The sequence below is a fragment of the Melanotaenia boesemani genome, chromosome 19 (genome assembly GCF_017639745.1).
Source record: "Melanotaenia boesemani isolate fMelBoe1 chromosome 19, fMelBoe1.pri, whole genome shotgun sequence".
In the NCBI taxonomy this organism is placed as follows: domain Eukaryota; kingdom Metazoa; phylum Chordata; class Actinopteri; order Atheriniformes; family Melanotaeniidae; genus Melanotaenia; species Melanotaenia boesemani.
In genome coordinates this window covers 10655286-10678545 of record NC_055700.1, presented here as the reverse complement: position 1 = coordinate 10678545, position 23260 = coordinate 10655286, and the positions used below count along the sequence as shown (strand labels likewise).

General features: G+C 39.0%; 3 protein-coding genes across 7 annotated transcripts in view; all 3 read left to right on the top strand.

Moving 5' to 3' along the window:
• thbs4b (thrombospondin 4b) overlaps positions 1–15721 on the top strand; it is a 30243-nt gene extending 14522 nt beyond the window's left edge. Inside the window, exons 22-23 of one of the 2 annotated variants that reach the window (XR_006008520.1) lie at positions 125–591; positions 15710–15721. Coding sequence is in view for 1 of the 2 variants with exons in the window: in XM_041970646.1 (XP_041826580.1) it covers positions 125–183 (59 nt within the window). In the remaining variant the exon portion in view is untranslated. Of the gene's footprint in view, positions 1–124; positions 1547–15709 lie in introns of those variants that run through there. The other variant, XM_041970646.1, reaches the window with a different exon arrangement.
• Positions 1858–14130, top strand: LOC121630376 (urea transporter 1-like). Of its 4 annotated transcripts, none has more exons than XM_041970648.1 (11): positions 1858–1966; positions 6207–6420; positions 10085–10204; positions 10284–10473; positions 10576–10704; positions 10929–11058; positions 11142–11207; positions 11320–11467; positions 11648–11782; positions 11863–11912; positions 12011–14130. In XM_041970648.1, coding segments are annotated over exons 2-11 (1212 nt in total). In that variant the 5' UTR covers positions 1858–1966; positions 6207–6419; the 3' UTR covers positions 12254–14130. The 4 variants fall into 4 exon arrangements, with proteins under 4 accessions (XP_041826582.1, XP_041826583.1, XP_041826581.1 ...); XM_041970649.1 differs by lacking the exon at positions 1858–1966 and adding an exon at positions 5041–5106; XM_041970647.1 differs by lacking the exon at positions 1858–1966 and adding an exon at positions 5967–6004.
• A 2998-nt stretch (positions 15722–18719) lies between the features above and the next one.
• Positions 18720–22342, top strand: zgc:122979 (uncharacterized protein LOC641576 homolog). Its single transcript, XM_041969138.1, has 4 exons — positions 18720–18991; positions 19468–19726; positions 20029–20576; positions 21406–22342. The coding sequence occupies exons 1-4, from the start codon at positions 18884–18886 to the stop codon at positions 21637–21639; spliced, it is 1149 nt and encodes a 382-aa protein (XP_041825072.1). The 5' UTR covers positions 18720–18883; the 3' UTR covers positions 21640–22342.
• The last annotated feature ends 918 nt before the right edge of the window (positions 22343–23260 follow it).

The window sequence follows — 23260 nt, the reverse complement described above, 5'->3', positions numbered from 1 at the left end:
GTCTGGGACAGTATTATTTTTCATCTAGTTGCACAGGCTTCAGCTGTGAAGGGAATTAGTTTGACCTCACTACGTCTTAGATTTTCAGGACCCCCTCATAATACCTGCCTTGTCACTTCCACAGACACCATCCCAGAGGATTTCCAGGAGTTCAGCACTCAGCACGCCATCGACTCAATCTAAACTCCTTACAGATATATGACACCTGATCTACGAAGAATGTGTTTGAGTGTGGATAAATGAGTGTGTGTGGGAGTGCATTTGTGAGTGTCTGTGAATTGATGTGTAAAGTTTCTATACAATTATGACCACAATCCTTGTACTGTATGTGCATACCATCATGTCCTTTCACTCAAATGTCTCCTTTCTGTTTAATCATTTCTCAAAATCTCCAGCTGACCTTCTTATTCTAAATGTAATAAGTTAGAAGGAACTTTAACAAACACAATGTTGGAAATTTTACAAGAGAAATACATAAAAACTAATAATATAGTCTGTTTTTACACAGTATGCATTAAATTTAAAGAAAAAAGTGACATACTCATAGTGATACTTTACCTAACTAAGCCAGAAAGTCCAATTTGGGAAATTGTAGTGAAAGATTTCAATCACATCTTTTATAGATCAGACAGGTCTAATCTATTCCAATATCAATGTGAGTTTATCAGAATAGTTTATATCCTCAGATGACAGCAGGAGTCATTTATGGCAAAAGCCTATTTGTTTCCAGCATACTGGCCGTGGACTTTCAACACCATAGATCCATTTTTCACAGTCTCTTTATTCCAAATTATGTAGAAAACATGACCATAAATCCCCGATGGAGCCTTTGAGCTTCATTCATTCCCACTGCACTTTGTGTAAACTGCAACAGCATTTGTAGACAAATAAAAATGAGCATTTTGTGGGTTGTTGCACGATAATACAAAGCTGTTTTTCCTCAGACTTGAGTATTTTAATTAGATGCCTCATAACATGGAAGCTCAAGTTTACTATCCTTCTGCTTTGTCTAAAATATTAAGTTGCCTTTTTATCTTTTCCATTCATATTTTCTTCTGTTGTACCTTTAATTTAGTCAATATTTTCATACATTTACTCTGTAAATCCGAGCCTGTTTTATAACATGTTATCTTAGCGTTTGTATTGACTTTTTTTTTTTTTTGTTTTGTTTTTTTTTTTTCGAATCTGAAAGAATAAAGCTTAAGAAATCAAAATTTATCTAAATGTTTTTAAATTCACGAAAGCATCATGTTAAACAAATGTGACTCTGTTTTAATGTTTTGGTTTATATGTAGTGTTATCATAATTTTAACTAAAAACAGACTAGCTTTAATAGCTTTGGATACTTCTCTGCTTTTTTTTCTGACACCATCATAAGTGAATAACAGTTGTGTTTTATTTGCTTTAAGGAGGATGAACAAGTTTCAGAAAGTTTCTTACTCACTAGAATACATTAAGCTGTAACGCTGTATTCCATCATCTGAGCCTAAGGATATTGTTCATTTCATGTCTCTGTAGGTGTGAACCTGATCAAAATAAAGGGCTTTAAATATCCAGATATGTTTATGTTGATTTGAAAGTTTGAAAGATTCAGAATACATATTATTTTTACTCAGTAACATTTAAGAGATTTAAATGTGCACAAAATGCATATGCAAAAAGCATTTGTATACATGATACAGAACGTACTCATTGCAGTCCCTTACTTCCTGCTAATGTTCTTTTTCCCAGTAGGACCCTAGAAACAAAGGCCACTGTTTTGCTTCGTCAGGAAATCCTTTCTTAATAAGAACATTCTTATCCCAGATTAGCAGCTGCAAGGAGAGACTTTGGTTTCTGCTGCAGGCGGGAGACTCCTGGAAAAGAGACAGGGATGAGTTGTTTTTTTTCCACCCAAGAGAAGAAATGTGTTAAGACTGTTAAACAGCTACAAATTGAAAGATCTCTGATTCTTTATCACAGAGAGGTAAGAAAAAGTTCCCTTGCTTTGTTTTTGTCATGGTGTCATGGTTCATTGAAAACAGCACTGCCTCTGTTTGCTCTCTCAGCTGACGCCACCGGATGCTAACAAAACTAATGCAATTAAACCGATCAGAAATCAGTAAATCAGTCAAATCCAGCTAAACTTTTCCAGTTTTTTAGTGTGAGCATGGACAGATGTTTAGAAAAATTTAAATGTTTGCATTTAATTTCTGGGATCTGATAAAATTTCTGTCCATGTATAAACTTCATTAGTTAATCTATTGATAGACTGAATGTAAGGTTTTCTTATTTGATAGAAGTGCTGTTGTCACGATCATGGGCTGTGTGTGTGTCATGTTCGTTTTCTAGTTATGGTTTTGAGTTAAAGTTCTGGTTTTTGTCATTAGTTTCTGCATTAAGATTGTGGTTTGGGTTTTTGGTTTTGTCATGTTAGTTTTTCCCTTGTGTGCTCTGTGGTTTCTGTTTCTGCCTCGTTAGAAGACCTGGTCTAATTATTCATCCACTTCACCTGTTTCTCATTACTCCCTCCGTGTATATATGTCCTTGGTTTTCAGTCACTCCTTGTCAGATCCTCGTATGTCCTCTTATGTGGTCATATGTGGTACATGTTATGGTTTATCCCCTGTCTTGTTTGGTTCTCTGTCTTGAGTTTTGAGAAATAAACCCTGTTACTTGCACCGAGTTCTGCCTCCTGCCCTGACTGCCTGCACTTGGGTCCTCACCTCCACCGCAGACCATGACAGCTGTTTACAATAGCAACAAACCCTATTCCGGTTAACCTGGAAAGTTTTGTAAAATAGTGACTTTTATAGACAGACATAAGTATTAAGGGGGTTGATTTTCAATGCTTTTAGTGATCCACTCAGCTTCTTAACATCTGAATTTATTTACAATTATGTTAAAACAAAATAAATACATAGTATGAAAATAAGTATATGAATAGGACAAAAAAATGAAATAGATTAATTAGATAAAAGGAAATAAAATAAACAAAAGGCAAAAGGGATTTGTCACAAATTTGCAACACCAGGTGTCAAAAGCTTATGAATTATGAAAAAAGAAAGAATTTGATGCTGGCAATCTGCATTCAAAAAGCCTTGAATTGCAAGATTTTAAATAACTTTTGGTCTTCTTACATCCACACCATGCAATACTGAGAAAAGATTCAGAGAGTCTGGGGAAATCTCAGTGCGTGAAGGTCAAGTCAAGTCATATTCATCAAAGTTGGATGGCTGTGACCTTTGAGGCCTCTGGCAGCACTGCATGAGAAACAGTTATGTCATTAGGATCAATATGACCACATGGGCTAAAAACCCTTTTGCATTTAACAGTCTGTTGCTGCAGCCAGAAATGCAACCTGACACTTTTTTAATTCATGGAGGGAGCCATATATCATCTCGGAGCAAAAATGGTGCAGAGTTCCTTGGAAAAGGTTCATTTCCAATAAAGGAAAACAGTAGGCATGCATTTTGTGCTAAGATTAGTCCACTTTTCTGAAGCTTTTGGGCAAAATCAAGCTTTTTATGACGGATTCTGACAAAGTTTAAAAATATCACCCAGGCTGCTGTAGCTCGAAGATGCAAAAGTCGATGTCTGTGATATGGGGGTGCATCACTGTCCATGCTGATATATATTTTAGATTTTTAAAGAGACGTAACGCTGCCATCAAGGTGGTATCTTTGTCCTGGCAGGCCAAAGATTGTTAGCACTAGGGCCTGTATTTCTTTTCCCTCCCATGACCCGTCCACCTTGGTCCCCTGTCCTGCTGTCCTGGATCACTTTGAGCCTATTTTGTTTTCCAAATTAGAGAAGCTGGTTACCAGTATGAAGCAACCACGGCATTGAGACAGCTCTTTTAAGGGTTTTTAATGACATATGTTTAGCAATGAATTCTGGGGACTGTGTTTAACTTGTACTTTTAGATTTAACAGCTGCTTTTGACACAGCGGACCATAATATTCTCCTCTCCAGAGCAGTGAGTGGGCATCACTGGCTCAACTCTGCAATGGTTCAGGTCCTACCTCTCTGATCGGAGTTTCTGTGTCATGATGGATGATTTTACCGCTGCTTCTGTTGCCTTCCACTGGGGGGTGCCACAGGGCTCCATTCTTGGTCCTTTCTTGTTCTCTTTTTATTTGCTACCTGTGAAGCTTTTTTTAGAAAGCATGGCATGCCATGTTTTCATACACTGATGACTGTCAAGTCTATTTCCCTGTAAAGCTTAATGGTTCTGTTCAACCTCTGCTTGATTATCTCAGTGAGATCAGGGGATGATTGGCTTTGAATTTCCTCAATTTTAATGAGAAGAAGACAGAGGTCATGCAGTTTAAATCTAGTGGCTCCAGTTGTACCCCTTATTTTGACTTTTCCTCTCTGGCACCACATGAAAAATAAAGCATCACAAATTTAGGTGTAAGAGTATGTGCTTGGCTGCCTGCAGTCCAATCTGTTTCCAGTTCCAGTGTTTCCAGAAAATGTATGGAGCATCATGAGGAAGAGAAGCAGAGAACAACAATTACAGACTGTTAAGCAACTGTAACCTTTCATTCAGCAAGACTGGACAAAGATTTTGCTTGCAAACTGCAACAATTTATATCCTAAATTACTACCTTGTTTGTTTACTGTTTTTGAAGATTTGGTACACAGAAGAAAAAAGGCTACCAGCAGAGCTGAAGATCAAGAATTTAATTTCTCCCACAACATACAAAGTAGAAAAAAAAAAGCAGCAACTTTATTTTCTAAGGCTGCTCAGGAAAGCGGGTAGCTGGAGTCATTTCCACTTCAGGGCGTAAAAGAGAATCATGTTCACGCTGATTTAGTTTTTTGTGCAGGGGTGCTGACAAAGTCTGATAACATCAAGGTCTAATGTTAGGCATGGAAGCTGTATTAAATGAAAGCACAGGAACATGTTTCAATTATAGCATGCAGATAAGGCAAGGAGATTTGTGATTGTTTTACAGAGCTGCAAATAAGACAGTTGGGAGGTACAATGTCCAGAGTCCAGAGTTCAGAGTCGCTACAGTGGTTTACATTAATTTTGGTGTCTTTTTCTTTATAGCCATTTTTGTGTAGATCCTTCTGTTGCTGCCTCATAATTTCAGACTACACACCTGTATTGCTGTGGTATGTATGTTTTGTTTTCCTCAGCATTTTACTAATTGGCTGTACATGGGCCTGTTCCAGAAAGTGGGTTATGTTGAAACTCTGAGTATGTTAATCCAGAGTTGGGGAAAACTGGGAACTGGGTTTTCCATTCCAGAGGTAAGTCTTACTCCGAGTCCGTAAATTTAAATGGTAAATGGCTCCGTAAAGTGAACCTACTTGCTGAAAGGTTCGCTGTAAAGATGTACAGTGTATTCACCTGTTAGCTGTTCTACCTGTCTCCTCCCACCAGAAGCAGCTGTCAGACATGGGCCACACGTTTCTAGAGATTTAGAAGCTAAATTAAAATTGATTTACGTTGGGTGAAGATTTTCCAGAACACAAGTGTTATCATTTCCAGATCAATATCTCACAAACTGTACTGTTACTCGGATACTATGTCTACGGTTTTATCCGCCACTTTGGGGGGTACCCGCCTACTGTTTCCATCGACACTTTCAGGTTTCTCACTAGGAAACTGCGTTAATAAACAATTATCTAGCAGTAGGTAATCTTTTAGACAATATCTGCTCATGAGGATTCCACTGCTCTACAGATGGCTAATTCTTGCCACTGTATGTGCTACTGTTAACCCATCTTGCTCCTGTCCTGAGATTGCTGCTACTTTGCTTCAGAGAGCTTTTTACCTGTCGCTACCTGTCACTTACAGCTGCTTCGTCTTTGGGGGTCTGTTCCCTGTGCTGCTCTGTTTTAATGTGACGGGCATCATAGATTTTCTCACTAGTAAGATGCATCACTACAGTAAATTGCCGTCACTGGTGTTCCCTTGCAGCAACCTGAGTCCCACCTTGGAGGTGTGGGCTTTCAGACAGTCATTGGACCAAGCTGATTTGTATCTTGCCACGTGGGTTTATTGAAGGTTCTTTTGAATTTATTTATATCTAGACTGATGCAGTTGTTTTGGAATAACTATATTTGCTGGTTTGTTTTATTGTCTTTAAGTAAATATGGTTTTGCTGTTGTGTTTTTTGTTTGTTTGTTTGTTTGTTTGTTTGTTTGTTTGTTTGTTTGTTTGTTTGTTTTTTGTTGTTGATTAATGCCCTAATATTATTTCTTTTCAGTTGCTGGGAGCTTGACTTGGTGGTACCTCGGTTGCTTCAATTTGGATCCCCTTCATCTGTCGTGAAAACCCCTTCTCATGCTGGTTGTGCCATCGCCTGTGCTGTGTTGTACCATGGTGTGCTGTGTGGTGGTGTGTATGTGTGCTCTGCACATGTGCTTGGGGTGATTCTTTGTTGGATTCCCTCACCCTCGTTTCAGCCCACCTGTCCACCAGTAAGCCTCAACTCTGATATTTTTCTTTTACTTGTTTTATTGGCATTTAACCACTGTTAATAATGAAGATTGCTTTTGGATTTGGAACTTTGTCGCATGCCTCATAAGTATAACAAACCTGAATCCTTTGTGTTAAGTGAGGTTAATCTTTCAGTGAGTGGCATTGTTGGAATTGTATTTTGTATACCAAAGGTCGCATACACGCCACCTCTTTCTGCTGCATTACTAATACATGTCTCCCAACACTTTAAGAGCTGTCATTCACCATGAACTGAATCCCTGTCATCACTGTCTAATTCAATGGCTTTTAACAGTGGAGCTCTTCTCACTGAAGCACTATTAGCTCAACTGTGACTCACAGGAAGCTCTTTTCTCCTTTTAAAGCTTGTGATTATTAGAAAAACTGGCTGCAGCTTTATTAACCTATAAAAGCGTGCTTACAGGGTAACCACTGGTGATGTTTTACAGCTGTATGTAGGCCTATAAAAATATATTTGAACAGATATGTGAGAGGCAGGAGAAAATTAGTTTATATCCCTCATAAATATGAACTAACATGTCATTAGATTTTTCACACAAGCTGCAAACTACCTAAACAAAACCTATTTACACAAATGAGACAAAATGGTTATTTGTGTATTCAGGAAAATCAAAACATGTGATCAACAAAAGTATATGTACCTCTAAAATTAGAAGTTTAAAAGTCTTTTAATCAAAGCAGCCCACCTAGAAACTGTCACTTGTGTAAATGGTGGAAATTCAAGAGCATTGTTGGTTTCTCAGGCCTGATTCACTTGCAAAAATAACTCCAAGGTTTCTCTGAGTAATTGGTCCACACTAATTTAGTCTTGGAAAAATATTGAGCAGGAAAGATTAAAAGGCAAAGCTGCAACGAGAAAAACACTATTCTTAAAATAAAAAGACATTCTGCCTGTCTGCAGTTTCCTAAAGCAAAAGTTGCCTTAACCTTTCCCATCTGAGGACGGATACCCCACCTCCAGTCACATAGCCAAGATACTGAACCTTAGACTTGGCAATATGACATTTCTCGGCACTGATAACGAGCCTGCAGCATCCTTGATATGTTGAAATACATCAGTAAGATTTTTCAGGCATCCTAAAAATTGTCATTGTTGTTTGGGGTACCCTTTGTGAAGGTCAAGGGTTGTCTGGAAGTTGGAACTTTCCAAACAATCAATCAGTTCGTAGACCTTTGGCATTGGATAGGAAACAAATGTTGATGTTTTGGATCTAAGTTTTGGATCTTCTTTCTTTGGAAATGCAGGGCTGCACTGCACACTGAGATGGTTTAGTAGTCTACTTCTTGCTTTCAACCAGGCAAAGGTTTAGCTGGAATGTCCTTGACTAGCTGCTACTCTGGAGTAATCTGATGCTCAGTGAGGTGTTTACAACTACAAGAAGTCTTTTAGACCTTGCAGCTCCTGACATTTGTCTGCTGTCAGATAGTTGATGTTTGGTAACACGGATGTTACAGCTGAAGAAGAGAATTACAGCTCCTGAAGTTCTTCATTATTCACCATTGTGCATTTCCATAGAGATGTAGACTGTTTTGGTTGATCAATCCACTCTTACAAAAAGGTTACATAAAAGACTTGATGTTTTTTTTCCTGGTGGAATATGAAAGACTTTCCTACTTGAGGCCCGGTTATGTCTCTGCTCATGTTGCTGTTGTATGCAGGTCAGATTACTCCAAATATTTTGTTAGTTTTCTCATATATATACAGTGTAGAGTCTTCCTTTCATTTATGTGGGTTTAGTACCCTTTAGCCAAATGGCCCTGCTTGTGTCAGCTTCAATTTGGAAAACAAAGGCTTAATTGTGGGATCTTGACTGTGCAGCCTAGCAACATCACAAGCAGTGGGGAAAGGACTTGTTGCTAAAGACTGTGAAATGTACTGTTTTCTTTTTCTCATTCTTTCCCTCTTGTTCTTCTTTGCTTTCGCTTTCTCAATACTCAGACTAGGCTTCAGCCTGTGGCTGAGAAGTGTACAAAATAGTTGGTGCTTGCTAGCTACTGAAGATGTAGCTGAGATTGTTAAATTCAAGATTCATTGTCCTACATGAAAATCATGGGCCTCTTGAAAAATGCATACTATTGCCTGTACCACTTCTTGACGAAAGTGTCTTCTAAAAACTGGCAGTAGGTTTGGGAGTTCATTTTGAATCCATCTTCAACCCGAAAAGGTCCAAACAGCTCATCTTTAATAATATCAGCCCATACCTGTACCCTACCTCCATATTGCTGGAGTTGGAGTCAAAGTGGAGCTTGGTTCCCATTACTGATTCAGCCACGGGTCCATCTATCTGGTCCGTCAAGACTCACTCATCTGTCTATAAAACCTTTGAAAATCTGTCTTCAGATATTTCTTGGTCCAGTCCTGGTGTTTTAAATGTGTCTTGTTGTGTTTTGTGGGTCGGGTTTCAGCGTTCCTTACCTTCGCTATGTCTCTGAGCACTGTACTTCTGGACACTCCAGGTAGGTGGTAGTTCTGGAATATGACAGCACTGGAGGGTAATGTGTTCCTGGTAGCTTCATGTTTGATTCTTCTCAAATCTTTTGTATTTAATTTTCGTCTCTTTTTCTCAACACGTTTCTTGCAACACTGTTGACTATTTGCAACATAACGGTTGATGGTTCTGTGATCACACCCCAATATCTTAGCAATTTCAAGAGTGCTACATCCCTCTGTAAGACTTTTCGCAATTTTTGACCTTTCAAAGCCAATTAAATCTATTTTTTGGCCCATTTTGCCTGAAGAAAAGAAGCTGCCTAATAATTATGCACACCTTAAAATAGGGTGTTGATCTCACCCTCCCTCTTTAAACAAATGCACATCACCTGATATGCTTAAATCCAATAAGCATTCAAGTTTATACATCTTGGTGTTGGAGAATATGCAGGAAAATGATGATATGGTCAAAATACTCACTTGCATAATTGGCCTTGTTAAAGTGACATAACAGTGCAAGTATTGAGATTAGTTAAAGAGGTGACAGTGCAAAACTAGAGTAAAATATCTAAACATATAACAAACACAGAGATAGCGTCCTTGAAGATTTTAACAGCCCTGCTTTGCAGCATCTGGTGTAAATGTCCTGCAACTGCCTTGACTATTCTCTGCAGGGCTTTTCTGTCCTGAGCCTATTGTCAAACCAGGTTTTGATGCTCATGGTCAGGATGCTTTTACTTGCGGCTCTGTAGGTTTTTAAGAACCTCTGAGGAGACCCTAAACCTCCTCAGCTGCCTCAAGTGCTGGAGCTGCTGTCTTACTTCCCTAACCTGAGCTGCCTGTATATGGGTGGTCCAGGTGAGGGTATTCTCTAGCTGCACACTGAAGGATCTGATGTTCCTCAACCTCTTCACTGGAGCACCATGGATGAAGAGAGTGTAGAAAGAGTGCTGCTGTTTCCTGCTGAAGTCCACCGCCAGCTGCTTGGTTTTGCTGACATTTAGCTGGAGTTGTTTATCCTGGAACCAACTCTCCAGGGTCTCCAACAGTAACAAGTATGACATTTTAATGATGTGCTGTGAACATGCCTTTGAAATATGGGGACAAATGGTGTTCACGCACCCACTTTTGTCATATATCATTTATGAATTTACTGAACACCTGCTTTTTGTTTTGCCATGTTTTATATATAGTGAATCATAACATGGCGAACAGCAATCAGCCTTCACAAGGAACTCCAGCTTGCTCCTGTCTGCTGAGAGCTGTTGGGCTTTTAACAGGAGATATGCAACAGTGTGCAGAGTGGGTGAAAAGTAGGTGATCAGTCTAAATGGCATGCTATGCTATGCTTAAGATTTAAGCTGTAAAAATCATTTCTGGCATTTCTAACAGGGCAGATTGTTGTGATCCAGCTGCTGGACTGCATTTTACGGGGAATAGCCCAGGTCATGTTCGTCAACAACCCTCTCAGTGGGCTCCTCATTGTGGTTGGCCTTTTCCTGCAGAACCCTTGGTGGGGTCTGAACGGTCTGTTGGGTACTGTGGGTTCCACTGTGTCGGCCATCTTGCTGAGGCAAAACAGGTCAGATGAAATTAATTCATTCTTGGTTATGTCTTGAGTTTTAACACCTAGTTTGTTTCTCATGCAGCTGTTTTGTGCTCATGTCTCTCACATTTACCTCAGGGAGGCTGTTTTAGCAGGATTACATGGCTATAATGGAACCCTGGTTGGCATGCTGATGGCAATATTCTCTGCTAAAGGAGACTGGTATTGGTGGCTCTTGGTGCCAAATGTCTTCATGTCCATGATGTGGTAAGTGTCTACAAAATATTTATCTACAAAAGAAGACAAAGTAGAAAGTCACTCCTACTGAAGTCATTTTGTGTGTTAAGTATAAACAGCAGATACAGCATTTTTCATTAAAATTCTTTCAGAAAATTCCATCCTAAATTAAACAATCACTGCAGGCTTATGTCATTCTACTGTTGTTCATTTTTTCATCCAATCAGTGTCTTGTTTCCTGCTTCTGTTCATAGCCCGATAGTCTCCAGTGCTTTGTCCTCAGTTGCCAACAAATGGGACCTTCCCATATTAACACTGCCCTTCAATATCTTGGTATGTTTGCACATTGCAGCTACAGGAGCCAGTCATCCATACTTTCCACAGGTATAGTGCAGTTCTGCTACACACAAGATGTTCTTAAACAGTGCATACAGTTTACAACTGAACCTGTCCATTTACACCTCCAGGTGAATATCCAGCCAAAAACAAACCTCCATCTGAATTACTCCACTGAAAACTTTGATATTCCTCAGGTGAATAAATATCTGCACATAATCCAAATCAAAGGCTGAATATATTGTGTCATCCCAATAAGATGCACTGATTGTTTAAAAAGTAATTAAAATAGAAGGTTCCTGTTTGCAGCTATTCTTATCTGTGCCAGTTGGTGTTGGCCAAGTGTTCGGGTGTGATGATCCTTGGACAGCAGGTCTCATCCTTCTGGCCGTGCTGCTCTGCTCTCCAACTATCTGTTTCCATGCCATGTTGGGCTCTGCTGCTGGCATGTCTGTCGGTAAAAAAGATTCATTTTGTTTGCAGAGAAATATGCTAAATGTCTGCAATGAGCTTTGGCACTTCTAATAGTAGCATGGCATATTTTCTCAAATCCATCTTTGCCAACTGTGAACAGATTTTTGTTCTACTTCACATAAATTATTAAGATTTTTGTGTTTTCCTCTGACATGTGGCACAGGTGTTGCTTTGGCAGCTCCTCCAAGGGATATTTACTCAGGGCTGTGGGGATATAACAGTGTGTTATCCTGCATAGCCATTGGAGGGGTTTTCTATGCTTTAACATGGCAAACCCATACACTGGCTCTGATATGTGGTAAGCCTGGGCAGTATGATTACTATTCTTTATCAGATCCACAGAAAGCTCTTTCTTAAAATGTGGTTTTTTTTTTTCAGCTATTTTCTCTGCATACATGTTTTCAGCAACCTCCAAACTAATGTCTATGGTAAGTTAGACATTTTCTTACACAGATAAGCCGTAAACATAATTTGCAGGTGTCTCTCGGCATGTCATGCTCTCTTCTCTTGTGATATACCCTCTCAGCTTGGATTACCAGCCTTCACGTGGCCTTTCTGCTTGTCGGCTCTCATCTTCCTCCTCCTCACCTCTGAGAACCCAAACATCTGCAGGCTGCCTCTGTCTGCAGTCTCCTACCCTGAAAAAAATCGATGCTACCTAAGACAATTAAAGACTTTAGAAAAAGCTGGGAGCAGTCACCAAGAAGAGGCCCCGCTGGAGAATGATAGACCAAATGTCCAACTTGAAGTGGAGAATGAATCTTTGTGAGCCTTTCTGTCTTTCATAACATTCCCTTCTCCAAGAGTATAAATATTTTATATTAATCTTCAGTTTTTTGCTTATATAACCAGATTAGTTATATAAAAATGCCTGTTTTGGTAATGGTAGGTTTTCTACACAAGTATTTTCTTCTGCAGTATCTCTACTTCTCTGCAGAGGGCAGCACATTTCAAGAAAAAAAATACTGCAAAACTACAGTGCATCTGAATCTTGATTAGGAGAAATACTTAAAAGATGTGGTAATATAAACACGTTTAAGCTAAAACAAGTTTTGCTATTTTTTTTCCTTTAATAAATAAAACAGTATATTTTATCTACAACTGCTGCAGAGCAAATATCCTAGAAAAGAACCATAAATACATTTAATGATTCATCACAGCAGACAGTGAGCTGTAGGGGAGATTTTATAAAGTGCTTCCCCAGCAAAAACTCCTTCTTCACTGCCAAGAATAATCCATCACTGCCTTCTGGACTCCAATCTGCCCCATTGTTTTCTCTTATCCTTTCTCTCGTGCTTCTCTCAATTAATCCAGTTTTATGAACTTTCATTGCATATCTATGTTTTCTACTTTTCTTTGTCCCCATCAAAATTCCCTCTTCAAGTATTATCTCCTTTTTTTTTGTCTTCATCTCATCTTCTGAACATAATGTCTCTCCATTTTTCTGTAAACAATAAGATATTGATCTCCATGAAACAAAGATGTCAACCAAGGACACGTCCACAGCTCTGTCTGGTTGTGTGTCTGCATTTATATTTACAAGTGTAGCTTGATGTGTCTGTTCCTATTTGCCTGGCTGTCTGTGTACCCAGTACATTGAGGCACATGGCTTAAGTCTAGCCAGTGTGAAACATAGGAGTTAGTCACATTCAAAGACATGTGTGGGTGCTGCAGTACATTAGGGGGAGAAGGTGCGAGACGAGAGAGGGAAGCCAAATTGAGGCTGAGAACATCTCGTTTCTTTGCTTGGTGGTAAATTATGAATTGTTATTGTATGTATTCGCACACAGTATGTTGCTTCTTTCTGCTCTTATCTGAGCCTGACACAGATACATATTTAATAGTCTTATGCTTAAACACTAAAGACATTACAGAGAAAGCTTTTCCCCCAAAAATCTCTGTATGATCATTTCCTTTGCTCCTCTTCAGCCTGTAGGCAAAAGTGACCTCAGTTAGTGGATTTTTTGTGGCCTTTTACACAATGCCGATTCATCTACTGCCCTTTGAAGGGCAGGATAAGTGTTGGCAGTGGGATTCTGCGAGATGAGGTTGATGTCACCTCCCCTGTGCCAGTGCTGTGTGCTCTCAGCAGTGTGAATCACTTTTCTGAGTCCCCTGCAGCCACCACTCACTGCTCTCATAGAACATAACCATGAGGAACAAGTCAGACCTGTGAGGGATGAAACTTCACCACACCATCACCTACAAGCAGCTATACTGTCTCTGTACTGAGTGTATACTTCACTGCCTGTCAGTTAAGAATAGCATATCTGATTTAACATTGTATGGCCAATGTCAGTCTTCTGCAGGTAAAGTTGGAAGCAGCTCAGTCTTAGTTTCAGCAAGTAAATTGCAGCTCAGGTGAGTTAAGATCAAGTGATACATTCACTGATGACAGAATATTCCACTTCTTTACCTTAAAAAAAGACCCCAGAGATGCCTCCATGGTGTATTTTAAGACATATCTAATTCCCAGGTTCTCAACCTGTTTTCTTTGAGGATCCTCTTCATGCAAATAGTAAAAACCATAGACCCCCTGCCCCATCCCATGCTGAAACCATGCTTGGTTTTATGCTTTCAAAGCCATAAGTACTGTATTCTGGCTGAGTCCTGTCCTTTCATAAAGCCAGAGTTGATTTAACAACATATAGCCTTACTTTTCTTGTTTTTTTTTTTTGTCTTAAAATAAGGCCAATGTGTGGACATTAATCACAATGTTCAACATCATGGGAACATCCTGTTCTCTTTGGAGGAACCCCTTGGGGGGGGGTCCCGGACCCCAGGTTGGGAAACACTGCTGTAAAACAGCTTCTGAACAGTGTGCTTACATTTGGATAAATCTGTGTAGACACTATACCTGGAGTATTCAGGATGTATCTGAATGACCATATATCAATGCCCCATCCATACTTATTCTTCTAATCATTCTGGTATGGGTTGGCTATAGGTGCATCAGTTGTTCCAGAGCTGATTTTTTTAAGATTTTTTGTTTTGTAAAAAGTCTAACCTGAAATTTTTATTACAAAAGTGTAAAATTGTAACAATCATATCTGTTTCATTTTGTGTGTGTGTGTGTGTGTGTTTGTTTGTTTCAAATCCCTAAAATGGCACATAATAACTTTCTGTAAATTACTATCACCTGCATGCAGCAAGAAGTTAATACCACTCGTGAGATTTCCCACTTTGGAATAGACATCATTTTCAAGTGTTTCTTTTAAGAAGCCATAACATATGTAGTGCTTAGTTATCATCAGTTAATAACACAGTAACATTTGATTGAAACACTTTTGTCCCTTCCTGGTGGGACAGAGAGGTTGGGGTTAGACAACAGTCAGAGAACCACAATCAAAGCTAAAATACATTCTTCTTACAAGGTAACTGTCACCCTCATGAGTGCTTTTAATGCTCAGTTACACTTAATCTCAGCATGTTATAGTGAAACTTTGTCATAATCTGGTGGCGTTAGAGTTTGGGTTAGAAAATAATAACGGTTATATCTTCTTACGACTCAACCATCACCTTTTTGAACACCACATTTACAATTTCCATGCACTTGCTCTTAAAACCAATAGACATCATACAATATTCTTCAACTATCAATATAAAAAGTTTCAGTGGCATGAACAAATACCACATGATAGATAGACATGGTCAGACAGGATGATCTCCAGCCATGGAAAACCTGTGTGTTTCTGTTTCCTCCAAATGCAGCAAACTGATGATTTGGCAATTCTTTATGCTCCCAGTGTTACCTCAGATATTAATCTAAGTATGTACACTTTAAACTAATATTCATTGCATAAATGGAACTAAAATATGTTCTGGTTAACCACTAACATACATAAATAAATACATTTATCTTGTCAGTCTGCTATTTTATCTAGAACATAGATTCAAAGTCTTTTTTTCAGATTCACTGTGTCATGTGGTCAAAAGTTACATTTTCCATTGAATTATACATCAATATTAAAGGGTGAAAATGTTTTGTATTGACTAGTAAACATTGTATCTGCTCAACAATTAAATTAATTCTGATAAAAAAAAAATTAAATTAAAAAAAAAAAACATTTTGCCTAAATGGTAGTATATTTACTAGTTATTGCTCATGTTCCAGTTTATCTAATAAATGAACCAAATAATTTTTATAACTACAATGTTAAAACTTTCATGTACTCTGCAGGAAAAACTGAAGGAACAAACAAAGACATTATGGGTGTCAGTGCAGTTACTACAGAAACTGTGGGAGCAGCAAATATCACAAGAACACAAGGCTTCATGTCAGCCTTCTTGTCACCTAACAATAACAGTGTCATTGCTGCTTGATGCTTTAATTAGCATTATTTTCTGTGAGCCTGACAGGCCGCTTTGTAAGTGTTTTTGTGAGATGGAACAAAATTGTGCAAACCTGTGAAAAACAAGCAGAACACACAACCAAAGTGTTCCCGTGGGCAGGAGAGAATGAATGTCGGCTGCTCTGATTCACTCCATCCTGCTCGGTCTGTGAATAGTATCTAAGAGCTGCTACCTAGTGCATGACGCTCCTGGTGCAACATGTTCAAACCAAATTTGTCTGCAGCTTCCTGTAAAACGACAGGAGAATCCCCAGGAAACTCCATCTGCCATTGGAGGAAGCTTTAAGGAGGAGGAAGCACTGCCATGTATGTATGTTCCCTGTGACAATGTTTTAAAAAAAACATGGCTACAGCAGAGTCTGTCGTAATCTTGTAGTATGTGTAGTCTTACCTCAAAATAGAAAATACAATTGGAGTAAAACTGGCACTGAAGTAGATGAATTACTACATTTCATCATAGTGTGACCCTTGTCTGGTAGCAATTTTGTAAATAAGCTAAGGTTTGAGGTGTTTTTTTTATCTATTACTATTTTTTCTTTTATTAAATATTTATCTTATACATTTACATGGTAGTCTGTTGAGCCCTAATGTTTATTTTGTTAGGTTTGCTGAAAGGTAATGTAATTGCACTTGAGCATTTTTCAATACTAACATCTCATTTATTTGGCTTTAGCCAAATTCCCTATTAAATTATAAAAAATAAAAAAGTCATAAAAATGATAACTACATCCAGTGAAACTCTTTTGTGCTCTGAGGAGAGTAATAATCCATTTTGCCATAAACAGAAGACTTCGAGGAACAGTAGACACCAATTTTTATATTTTTTTCCACCCTTTTTATTACAATATCTCTGTATAATGCTGGCATTCTCTCCACCACTTTGCTTTTACTTAATCCTAAATGACAACACCAGTTGGCATTATCCCATATCATCTTCTTCTAAGAGACTGAAGTAATGATACTGTGGTGCTGATACTTTTACCCTCCCCACTAATTTACTGACAGCAGTAAAATCAACTCATTTAACACTGCATGAAAGGCGAGTCCATATTTTTTATTTAGTCAATTATTTTTCCAGGGATAATTTCCCTGTGGTTTGCAACATTATTGGATTTGAAAAGCAATTATTTTTTAACTCAATCTCCATCTAAACTCATTTTGGCTAACTTAATCTGCATCTCTCTAGTCAAAAAGCGTGAGAGGTGATATCTAGAAATTTCACACAAAACAGGTTATGTCAACACTCAGCCAAACATCATGAGGCATTTTTATTCCAGCACATTCAGTTGCATAACTTGAAACTGCCTATTCCACCCACAGATGTTTGCCATCAAGTAGTGCATGTTCATTCGTTTACATTCATTGTCTCCAGCACCACGGTTGTAATGCAGACCTATCGGGGTGGATGTATTTTCATGAGCAGCTGCATGGTCTCATGTAAACTGCCCTGTGATTTAAATGTTATTAACAGCTAATTTTAGCTGCAGAAAATGTACTCAGACTGTTGGCCACTGGAACGGTGTAATATTTTTATCTGTGGCATTTTTTTATTGTAAGATTGTGTAAAAGATATATTGGTTATTATGGTAATATGGTCAGATGCAACACAGTAACTCAGATATTTTATACCTTTGAGACATTCAGATCATCTCAACTTAACTAAGGTTACTTGCACAGTGTAGTGCTTTTTACTTTGCTGCATTTTGAAGGATATTCAGCAAAGACCTGAACAGGACCTGAGAGATGCCTGCAGTTGATTGCTGATCTGTTGGCTGAAACCTCATCAAAAATTAAAGATGGGAAACTGTTAGAAATACCTCATTCATCCCTAAAAAAGAAGAAAAAAAAAGAATAGGACTAAAAATCAGTGGCAACGTGTCTTATGGAGTGATGAATCCTTTTCCAGAGCCCAGACTTCTTCTTGACAAAGAACAGAACAAAGGGCAGTCAACATCCACTGAGCTTTGAAAAGTCCCGAAAGAAACTTTCCAAACTATTCCTGAAAACAACTTAATGAAAGTGGCTTGTCTAAGAGAGTTCAGGCTCTGTTAAATAATAAAGTTGGTCATAACAATTATTACCTTTACACCTTGTTAAAATGGTACAAACTCTGTTTTCACCTCTTTTACTATATATATATATATATATATATATATATATATATATATATATATATATATATATATATAAATGACATACGGAGGTTGAAATTTTTACACAGTATAATGTATAACTTCCATGAGTGACATCTGTTCAACGGGGATCATTAAGACTATGGAATGAGTAAAATATTGGGAAAACTTTTATCCACTATTTTCTGTAATAATCTTCAAGTAAGATATTTAGCATTCTAAATGTTTTGTTATCTGAGTGGATTGGATTAGATCCTAGTGTCAATGACAAGCTTTGCACATACAGGAAAGTAACATTTTAACTTGCTTAAGAGGACATTACAAAGAAATTATTTGTTTGAAGTTCTTAAAAAAATAAAAAATTACATTAAATTAAAATAAGGAAAAGAAACATATTGTTCACTTTTGTGAATCTATGTAGAGCAAAGATTTCATGTGTGTAAATGAAGACAGTCCATCACTGAGCAGAGGCTGTCTGGGCAGACATCTGTGTCTATTTTTTTTTTTTTTTTTTTTTTTTTTAGCTGTGCTTTGTCTGTGAAAAAGGACTCGGTGTACCGTGTCGTGACTGTCTGCTCGGATCTGTCTTCAAGAACTCCGGAAGCAAGTCTCAAGATGGTGAAGGAGGCTGCAACATCCGCGTGATCATCATCTGCGCACCAATGGGTTTTCAACGAGCAAACTGAGGTCGCCGGCATCCCCTGCCGCGCGTGAGGAAATAGGCGGTCCGGGGAAAGCTCGATCACGCTGCGTGGGCGGGTGAGTAGATTGTAAAGGAGCTGCGGCGGCGGTATTTCACACAGTGCCGAGCAGAACTCAGACAGGACAAAGCTTACAAAGCCCGACTAAAAGCGGAGTTTCAGCACCGGCGCGAGCGGACAGCGACACGTAGCAGCACTACAAAAACTTTCCATCATGGTTCTCATCTGGACCCAGTTCGGTGTTAAGCACAAAAACGGCAATGTCAAGTGCAAAGTGCGAGTAATGCACAGGGGTGACAGCTCGGGATCATCTTCATCAGCGGTAAGTAGATTTTTCAGAAAGCTTGTTAGTTCAGTAGCTCACATTCTAAGTTTAATGTTCTGTAAAACATCTGCCTTTACGAGGGTCTTTTAAGATTCTGTTTCGCCGATTTCATTCATGCCATGTCGTGTTCAGCCAATCGCTGTAGAGAATCTCGGTCGTTAGGGGGGAAGACTTTTCCTCCACAACGACTTCCCCTGTCTCTCACGTTGCGTCGAGCTCCAGCCTATAAAATGTATGCAGTTGCATAGCAGCACAGGGATAAAGGTGTCTTCCTACTGAGCTTTCCTCAGAGGGGTTGTCTGCATATTCATAAAAAATGCACTGCATGAGTAAAAGATGTCTAGTGAACCAACAATTATGTTTTCAGTGTTAGAAGAGTCTTCTTTTTTTTTTTTTTTTTGGTAATATGCAAAAAAAAAACTAACCTTTAGTCATTGTTCATGTACTAAAACATAATGATTGTGTCTCTGCAGGAAAGCATCAAGTCTGAGCAGGACACACCCTGCCTGTCCATCAAACCTGCAGGCAAGGATTTCTACAAAGTCCTGGGTGTTTCCCCTGAGTCCAATGAAGATGAGATTAAAAAGGCTTACAGGAAGATGGCTCTTAAGTTCCATCCAGACAAGAACAGTGATGCTGATGCAGAGGAAAAGTTCAAAGAGATTGCAGAGGCATATGAGGTCCTGAATGACCCCAAAAAGAGAAGCATATATGACCAGTTCGGAGAGGAAGGTGAGCAAAGTGGAAATCTGACATACATGTAGTCTCATTTATATGGGTGAAGTGGTTTTTAGTAGTACCTGCTGTACTGTATTCCTGTTATATAGGCAAAATAATGATATGCAACTCTCTAAAGCTAGCACATGTGCAGCATGTCACTTGTCAAATTAATCAATTATTTAAGGATTGATTGAAGAATTTTGCTGATAACTTTGAATTTAATTAAGTTTTCTGTACATGAGACTAAATTTTTTTTAAAAATGTATTTTTTCATTGATTTATCTAAACTCTGTTTGTTTTTGTTTCTTTTTAAGGCCTTAAAAATGGAATCTCAGCAGGCCAAGGCAACATTTTCCGCAATAATTTCCCCAACGACCCCCATGCCACCTTCTCCTCCTTCTTTCACGGCTCCGACCACTTTGACATCTTCTTTGGCAGCGACTTCGACAGCGAAGATGACCTCTTCAACCCCTTCAGGCAGTTCCCCTTCAGTCACGTGGGTGGCTTTGCTGGACACGAGGCCGGCCCGCAAAAGGGCCAGCGGCTACAGGGCCAGGTGGTGATGCACGACCTTCTGGTTACCCTGGAAGAGGTGATGCACGGCTGCACGAAACATGTGAAGATTACTCGCAGTCGCCTTAACGCTGATGGCCACAGCCTGCGAAGTGAAGACAAGGTGCTCAATGTGGTGGTGAAGAAAGGCTGGAAAGCAGGAACAAGGATCACCTTCCCCAAGGAGGGAGATGAGACACCCAACAACATCCCTGCAGACATCACCTTCATTCTCAGGGATAAGGAGCATTCAACATACAAGAGAGATGGCTCCAACATTGTCTACACTGCCCAGATCACCCTTAAAGAGGTAAATTTAGCACATTGCTGAGCTTTACACTGTATCAGTGTCCAAACTAATCACTGTTACGAAACATAGAACTGGTATAAAGGTAGATACACCCACACAGAGAAATACTAGTCCAACCACCACTTCTTCATGAACATCATGAGCAACAGATAAGGCAGAAGTTATAATATCTTCCAAATACAGGGGGAGCTACTATCTTTAAATGCAGTCTGAGTAAAGAACACAATGTTCTGTTTTGGGCATCTGAGGCTGCAGCTCACAAAGAGCTGACAGACCCCCACAAGCTGAACAGCAGCAGTCTGCCAACACCTCCGTTACCTCACCAGCCCCTGCAGAGTGAGCGAAAGCTGTAGCTAAATTTAGCCTCAGTGCTGACTGCACCCACAAATCGCACTTTGCCCTCACTCCCCCCCAACTACACTCGCTGCAGACTCCTCTGCCCGAACACACAAGGCAGAGAGAAGGCTTTTTTGGCTCGCTCTGTCTCGGCCTATCACTTCCATCAGCCCACGCACAGATTAGCAGGGTAGCAGTCACAGAGACTGGCATATAAAAGAGCTTCTCCATCATCCTTTGGCTTCTCAGTCACTGAAACACTTAACTCCCACACACAGTCAGAAAATAGAGCAGTGATTATAACATCTGTAGCCTTGTTGCATAACATTAATCTTTTAGAAGAACACATAGTTCATATGTATCAGTTATGCAATTGTATATTTTTAAAGATCCAAATTTAACTGTTTTTTTTTCTATGTTTATTTTATTCATAATGAGGCCACAGGCAACAGGTTGGCAAAACTAACTTTATCTTGTTTTTGTGGGTCTCCAGGCTCTCTGTGGCTGCACAGTCAACGTCCCAACACTTGACAACCGAATGATGCCTCTACCATGCAGCGATGTCATCAAGCCCGGTGCCGTCCGACGGCTGAGGGGTGAAGGTCTGCCGTTGCCTAAGAGCCCATCCCAGCGAGGTGACTTGTTGGTGGAGTTCCAGGTGCTCTTCCCTGACAGGATCCCACCACAGTCCCGCGAGATCATCAAGCACAGCCTGGGCCAGTGCTAGCCTGCTTCTTCTTTAGTCAACAAGGCCTCACCAAGTGTCTTTGCTGTTTTCAATTCACAAACACAGCCTTGCCTGAGGTGCTAATTTCACAACCAATCACAACCTCTTATTGTGCTTGGAAATGGCAAGAGGTGCTGAGTTGTAGATCAGACAGAACATTGTGAGGAGATGACTTTCTGCAGGTGTGTGGCATGATGCACAACAGCTGTGATGCCGCATGAGCAGTGAGTGTACATGAATGAAATCTTTGGTATCTGAGGGCAAACATTAATTCAACAGCCTTCTCTTGAATGAAAAGGTTGTCTGTACTGTTATACTTGCAAACCTATGGCAGGATATCAGTGTGCTATTCAAGTCTGTATAGACTTCTATAAACCTGAAATGTAGAGTTATATGAAGAAAAAACATTTTTCTTCAAATTCTTCTTCTTATTATTATTATTACTGTTATTATTATCATCACTAAAGTTATATGGTGCTCATATGACTGATCTTTTGCATTGATTTATTACAATAGCAAATTGTTCTTGTGTACAAAGATCTACTTTGTGTACAAATTAGAAAAAACTTTGTCTCTAAAAGAGATTCACCTGTCAAATGTTCTATTGAATTGTTAGAAATGTTTGTATTTATTCTGCAATGAGACAGCTGCTGATGTATTATTACCTGATTTTAAAGCATGAAAAATAAAAAAGTAGATAAAAAAATTGTTCTTTTTTTACTGCTCTTTTTGAAAAACATTCCTAAAAGTGTGTATGTGTATATTGTCTAAGTCCTTAATAAATTAACAGATAGAAGAGCTGTGGCCCCTGGACACAGACTTGAAAAGTCCTAAAGTAATTTTATCCAGCATAAATGGTCAATTTGAGGGTTTTGGGTGGATTTTAGGAATCTTGAATGCATTTAGATAAATTGGTCATAAATCTTCATTTATGAGTTGAAGATTCAGTTGATGTTAGTATCTTCACTGCTGAGGAATATTCCACTTCTTGCTCTTCAGAGACTGCTGGGTTGCTTTTGCAGTGGGATTTGGATCATCGTCAATCTGTACTGCAAAGAAATGTCAAAATTAATTTAACTATGCCTGTTTCTTCTTACCTCAATATTGGGAACCCAGCACCACCAGAAATCATGCATACCCATGTTGGTTTTAAAAGTAATGATGCTTTGGATACTGAATCATTCCAAGTCCTCTCAATGCTCATTCTCTTTCTGTCATTCTTGTACAGAAGTTTTGTTTTCCATAAAATACTGTTTTATCAGACAGTACACTCCCCCCCCCCCCCCCCCCCCCCCTTTTCAAATTATAGGCAAAAAGGAATCTGGCCAACACTAATGCTTCTGCCATGTGACTGTTTCACTGGTATTCACACAATAAGAAATAAAATAATAATGAAATCTAGCTCTCTATGTGAAAATCTTCTCTGAGCAAATGTTTTGACTTAACAAAAGCCTCCAAATGCAAATGTCACACTTGAAATCTTTCCAGTCTTTGTACATGCTTATTTAATGAAGTGATAACAAAGATGTGGTCCAAACCTGTCAATAAAACAGAATTAGTTATTGGGTTAAAACATGGCAATTGTGTACATTTAAAAAAATACTATATGAGCACTTCAGTC